Source organism: Lactuca saligna, chromosome 3 (genome assembly GCF_052625555.1).
Source record: "Lactuca saligna cultivar CGN05327 chromosome 3, ASM5262555v1, whole genome shotgun sequence".
Classification (NCBI taxonomy): Eukaryota; Viridiplantae; Streptophyta; class Magnoliopsida; order Asterales; family Asteraceae; genus Lactuca; species Lactuca saligna.
In genome coordinates this window covers 57,492,218-57,498,986 of record NC_136419.1, presented here as the reverse complement: position 1 = coordinate 57,498,986, position 6,769 = coordinate 57,492,218, and the positions used below count along the sequence as shown (strand labels likewise).

At 33.1% G+C, this 6,769-nt stretch overlaps 1 protein-coding gene across 1 annotated transcript; it reads right to left on the bottom strand.

The window, feature by feature from the left end:
- Positions 1 to 1,991: 1,991 nt before the first annotated feature.
- LOC145035577 (uncharacterized) lies at positions 1,992 to 5,225 on the bottom strand. Its single transcript, XM_078984104.1, has 8 exons — positions 5,163 to 5,225; positions 4,937 to 5,067; positions 4,425 to 4,492; positions 3,431 to 3,976; positions 2,923 to 3,038; positions 2,669 to 2,742; positions 2,469 to 2,578; positions 1,992 to 2,347 (listed from the first exon to the last, which is right to left on the bottom strand). Exons 1-8 carry the CDS (start codon positions 5,223 to 5,225, stop codon positions 2,301 to 2,303), a joined length of 1,155 nt encoding a protein of 384 aa, XP_078840230.1. The 3' UTR covers positions 1,992 to 2,300.
- Between the last annotated feature and the right edge of the window lie 1,544 nt (positions 5,226 to 6,769).

The following is a 6,769-nucleotide window of genomic DNA, read 5'->3' as shown; positions in this document are numbered from 1 at the left end:
TGATTAAATTAAAGTTCACTATTCCGAAAAGGAAACATCTCGGAACCAGATGTTAGACATAATTCCATGTCGATTTTGAAAACTTTAACATCCTTCTTATCATAAAAACGTTTCTCTAGGTTTATCCAAAGAACATAAGCAAATGCATTCTATTTGTGGACAGTGTTAAGTAGTGTTTGAGACAGAGTACCATAGATCTAGGATTCAAAAATGAAATTGACGTGATCCCATTCAACATTAACCGTATTATCTAGGGTTTTAATAGGTGAAGTCAAGTGACTCGTAAGACCATAACCCGCACAGTGAGTGTAGAATAATTCCGACCATGCATCGTAGTTGTGATGATCCAATTCAAGGATTAAGGGGACGTGCACACGTATATTGATCATTTTGTATGGCTTCTCAGATGTATTAGTTACCATTAGAGAATGGATCAGACAAAGATGAAGGAAGGATTTGGAAGACTGAATGAAGAAAGAAAGGTAAGGTACGACGATTTTAGAGAGAGAAAAGAGAGAGGTCTGATACCATATTGAATGCTAAATTCCCCATAATGAACTCTCATTAGGTATCGAGAATATATACAAATACAACAAAATATAAATACAAGACCTTCGGCCAAGTATGGGCTAAACTATCTAGATACATAAATACATAAATAATCACATAAATCTATGATACTATATATGATTGAATATTTTCCGAGTTCTTATTGAATACAGGAACAAATACGAAATTCAAAAAAATGATTAAAAAATTATGTTTTGTTCAAAAATAATATATGTTTGACTTTTCAAAAACATAGCACACACAAAAATTAACTTTTTTTTTCCTCATCTTCAAAAAATTCATAGGTCTTCCCCTAAATACATATAGGCATACAACATTAATATGATTATCCAATGCTTCAAGTAGACAAGTAGACAGGCAGGGAGGCGGAAATAAAATAAAATAACCGTGTCACGTACCATGTGATTGTTAACTATAGTTTAAGGACAGAAAATGGACAATAAACGATGATCAGACACCCCTTTATGTAACTTTACCAGACATTTCAATATAACGAGGTTATAACCCGTGTCTCAGTTGGGTGACAAGTTAAAATAACATCAAAACTTTAAAAATCATAATTAATAATCATAAATGTATAAAAAATTATTGGCTCACACAGAGCATTAAGAAGTCTAACAATTTAGTGAACCGAACATAAACTCATCATATATCTTGTTATGTATAAATGAAAGAATAACTTTTTGAACGTTTAGAAAATAAAAAAGAAATTCAACAGACTATTATGTGACATCCCCTAATTTCTCGACCAGAAAAAACCGATTTAATTTATGTTTTTAAAACAGAATCAGAGAAATCCTTTTAAAAGATGTTGCGGAATTGGTCCCCAAAACAAAACATGATAGAAGTTTATCAAAACCTTTCTTTAATAAATATATAATTCTTTTATATCAAAACCTCGGGATGTCATGTTTCGATACAAATCAAAAGCATAAACAAGACATTATAAGTCTTACAACAGTTATTTACAACTACTGGCCTATAATCCAAAAATCTCTCATCATCATCCGACTATGCTCGGGGTCCTACTACTAGAAAAACAGCCTTTTACGACACTCATTGTGCGTCGTAAAAGGCTCAGACGACGCGCAAATGCGCGTCATGGAAGGCCCTGTCATAAAGAGAGACGACGCACATTTACGATGCGCGTTTACGACACGCAATGCGTATTAAGGAAGGCCCTGTCATAAAGGAAGACGACATGCATTCGCGTGACGTAACCTTACGATGCGTGTGTTAATGACACGCAATGCGTATCAAGAAAGCTCCTGTCAAGAAAGGCCATGTCATAAATGAAGATGACACACATTTTTGCGTATCATAATTTTAAAATTAAAAAAAATATATTATTTATAGATTTACTAATTTTTAAATTAAATAATTCATTAAAAATCTCATAACACAAAATAAAATACCATAAATAACAAAGATAATTCATTTCACTAATGTGTCAAATACAAATAATTATTCCAAAAGTGAGTAAATGTTATAAAAAAATGAACTCATTTATATACAATTGCATCATCTAGCTTACTATGTGCCAACAACTCTCTGTGTGTTTACTTTTGCTTGAGTCTCGTTTCCTCCAAAGCTTATAGCCATGCCAAAAGATGATATCTTGAGTCTCGTTTCAAGAATCAAAATCACCTTCAATCACCCAATTAAACTCTAATGTTGGTAGACTGAGAGTTCCAGAATCAAGTTTACATCCATCACCTTCAATCACCCAATTAAACTCTAGATCTTCTGTTGTTTGAAAGAAATTGGTGTTTGTAATCTATGAACAGAAAACGCAAAGACCAAGGTTAACATTTGCTATATAGAAAGCACAACTGGAAACATTTTTGTTGGAAATAACTACACAAAACCTAAATACTAAGCTTGTGAAGGCAACCCACCATTGCAACCAAAGTTGTTAAAATCACGAGCACAGTCTACAAGTTGTTCAGAGAGAGAAACTGATTTCCCAAAAGCTTGGGCATATGCAGCTTCAAGAGCTCCAGTAGTACTGCATGCATCATCAAATCATAAACCAAGAAACCATTTCGGGTTTTTATTTATCTTATGGAGATTTTTTGATGATGATGATGATAATTACCTGAATGTCCAACAAGATCCACAGGATCCTTGGTTCTTGACTGGGCTTACAATTCCAGTTTTCCTCCAATCTTGCTACAATATATATATATATATATATATATATATATATATATATATATATATATATATATATATATATATATATATATATATATATATATATATATATATATATATATATATATATATATATGATAATGAAAATGAATCTTGTTTGTGAAATGAAACATGAAAGATTAGGTAAGATCATACTGTGAGAGGAAGGACAACATTAGTGACTTTGTGGTTGCCCTTTTTGGTAGCAGAACAGTTTTGTGCAGCTCCGAGTTTCTGTTTGCTGAATTCTTCAAATGTCATATCAGAAAACTCTGTTTCAAACAACACAAAGTATCAGCTAATATAATATCTGATAGAATAACAAAGAAAGAAAGAGGTATGCTTGTTGATGTTAAACAGGATACTTATACTCTAATCAAATAGTAAAAAAAAAAATCATCTTACAGATTTCAACCATCTTTCCTTATGAATTTATATTGATCTTGAAGAAATAGTGTTTACTTTTTTGGAAAACTTGTGAATTCATACTGTCTTTGATTTGAAAATAGTGATATGATATTGGCTTGAGTCCAACAAGTTCCATTTTCTCTAAAACATATTGTTAGGGTATCAAATTGATACCAGAAAGTTATGAATCATGTGACATGGACAAATATGAAATCATATAACTTATCATCTTCTCTGCCATTATCTACATCCTCACCATCTGAAACTGTAGAGCTACTTCGGTCCCCACAAGAAGTTACAAAGCCTAAAGCATCATCATTACCAACATCTTCAGAGCATTTAGAAACGGATTCCACAAACTTAGATGTTGTGTCTGAACTCTTGTCATCTGAATCTTCTACTCCGTTAACTTCTTCTGGAGAACTATCAGTTTTCTCCACAGGCAAAGGTCCACCAGAAGTCTTATTCTGGTATTCTGTTGGAAAAGAACCAGCATCAGCAACCAATGACTTCAATTCATGCTCAAGAGAATCAATTTCAGTATCTGTGATTTCAAGTGTCTTTGTCAGCTCTGCTTTCCATACATGTAACTTGTCCATTGCAGTAAATTTCACAAATTTAGACCCTGGAGAACTTGATGCATCCATCTGCAACAGTTCATCAAGTGCAGAGCTCAAGTTAAGCTCCAAATTAGATAATAATCCCTCTGTGTGATTTTCAGACACATGACAAGAAGCAACACTAGGATTATAGGTGTCATTATCCAATGTAATTGTCTCAGTAGATTCCTTCTCTTCTAGACCTGTCATGGCAAAATAACACATACAGTTTTAGATTCATTCTTGTATATCATATAACAAAAAGCAATGTTTTAGAACCCGGTGTTGTAGACTCTTAGGGTTTTAGAATAAGTTTAAACATTAAGAAAACACATAGCCACAAATTCTAGATTATGAGAATTGATCCTGGTTCTAGTCGTTTTTAGATTTGTTAGTCTTTGATTCAAAAAAATAAAAATAAAAAATCTTGTTGTCGGAGTATTATTTTTATAGCATGTTAGAGATGAAGATTTTTGGTATAGTTACAGATGATGATACTGCACTAGATCAGAATGGCTGAAACACTTAACTTAATTTTCCAAATGACTAAAAATTTAGTGACCATCCAAGTTTCAACAGGCCGGGTCAACCAAGGTTTTAGAAAATTGACAAAAGGCACTTAAAATTAACAAATCTAAGTATATAAATTACCTGGAGAGGAAGTGCAGGCATACGAGTAAGGAGTAGCAGGAGATGCACATTCTGAATAACCATTGACACTTATAAGTTATAGATTCTGTTTATATTTCAAATTTATAAGTTTATATATAAAATGCAAAAATGGTATGAAGTATTATTTGAAATGGAATGGAGAAAAAATAATTAAAAAGTGAAAAGTGAAACCTTTACTATGTTGTTGGTGGATTGTAGGGACCATAATCCCATTCTGCAAAAAAGTAAAAGAGCCAACTTATGTGAAAGGCCTCAATGCCATCTCCTTTATGACAAATAAAATTTAAAAGGGTCCGAATAATCCACAAAACTTGCAAAACTCCTCTCACCTGTTTAGCTTAATTCAAAACTTCAATACAGAATACATCTGTTCTTAAATAGAGGAAGAAACAAGATGGCATACACACATGTCCAGATGTTCATGGAAAAGTTGAAGCAGCTGATGTACTGCAATGATATTCCAGTGATCACGGATAATTCATCTATCTTACGTGAAAGGCCTCAATTCCATCTCCTTTATGAAGAGCTTGAATCCATGATCCAAACCATTTTCAACCACAAAGATCAAGATCTGCAAAACTTTGAAGAAGTGACAAAACTGAAGAAAAGATTCAAAGCTAGGCTTTTTTTTTAAAGTCATAAAATGTTGACATGTTAAATAAGAACTAGGTGTACGGAAATTCTATGTCATTATGGCTCTAAATCATCAACTAATACAGTTACATGAAATATCACGGTTCCGGATTTTTCATTCTCATTTTCTCTAAAATTTATCTTCATCTTCTCTTCGATTTAGACCTAATCTTCTCTATGATTTAAGTCGTCATCTTCGTGTTCTTCCTTTTTTTAAATTTATTCTTTGTTCTTGACTCTACACTTGACTTCTTTTGAGATTTGAGAAGCAACCATTATAGTTCAAAGTTGTTGAAGGTAATTTTTCCATATCCGTTATTTTTTATTGTTTCTATTTAGATAGACCATTGAGTTCCCTGTTATTGTTATTGACCTCATATTATTCTCAATCAAAATATTTTTTCCAGTTGAACATGGATCAAATGAGGGTACTAATTAATTTGGAACAAACAATAGATGAGAAAGTTGTCAAAAGTTTGAAAAGAAAAAATGGAGTTACCCTACTCATATACACGTAGATGACGCAAGAAAGAGATGGACATGAGTTTGAAAATGTTCATTGCTTAAAACTCATTTGTAAAGACTAAATTTTTAACACTGTAAGATGCATAAACCAACTTTCTTTTGAGCAACATGGGAACAATTTCATTAAAAAAACATACCCCTAGCCATGAGCTGAGAGTGAAAGGCAATACAGGGACAATACAAGGATAAAAAAAAATAAAAGAATTAAACCCCCACCCACCAAGCAGAATCTGGAAGGAATATGCTTAAAAATGAAAAAACTAGCAACAAAAAAAAAACTGACCATTACCACCCCTGCAACAAGATACACACAGAAATCAACACCACATGCATAAGCCCACAGACTTACTAAGATACCTAGATAAACCCAAGGCAGTAACATATTCCTATTATTTTGTCTTGTTTCCAAGTTGAGAAACCTTTTTAGTAATCCATCGATTCATCTTCCACTAATACCTTAGTTGCAAATGAATTTCAATAAGATGCAACCATCACTCCTCTTCAATTTCTTTATTTCTTGATGAAAATTTTGAAGCTACCCATGATGTTACCATTTACCTTACATAAAAAAAAAATACAAAATATCAAACAGTTACGCTGAAATTAGGTAACCCCAAATTCCATAGTCCAAGAGCTCGTAACCCTAGCCAATCAAAGAGAATAAGGATTGCAAGCAGAGTAGACATGATGCAATGATAGAGAAGATGAAGACGAAATACAATGGCAAACTATTCATAGATCGCGCGAAGACAGGATGTAGAAGACACAAACCTGCAACTTCAATTTTAAGGAGACGAAATACGACATTAGGAACGGAGAAGGTTGCACTCGCTGTAAAAAAACTGACGTGTAATTTAGTAAATGTGGAATTTCAAGTAATTAATGTAAAGGGAAAAAAAAAGACAGATGATTGATAGAGAACCCTGTACCTGTGACCTCAGATTAGCTGAATCGATTGCAGATGGCCTTGTGCTTCCAGATAAAGAACCCTATACCTAAAAATTCGACTTATTTGGGGTTTTTAAATTGCATATTGCCGAGGTTACCCCTGAGCAGGAACCACCATTGTTAGAAGAAGTAGAAGAAGACGAAGTGGAAGAAGAAAAGTCGGTTGAGATCGAGAGTATTGAAGTAGAAAAGAACAGGTCCCATTCCAATTTCGAAAG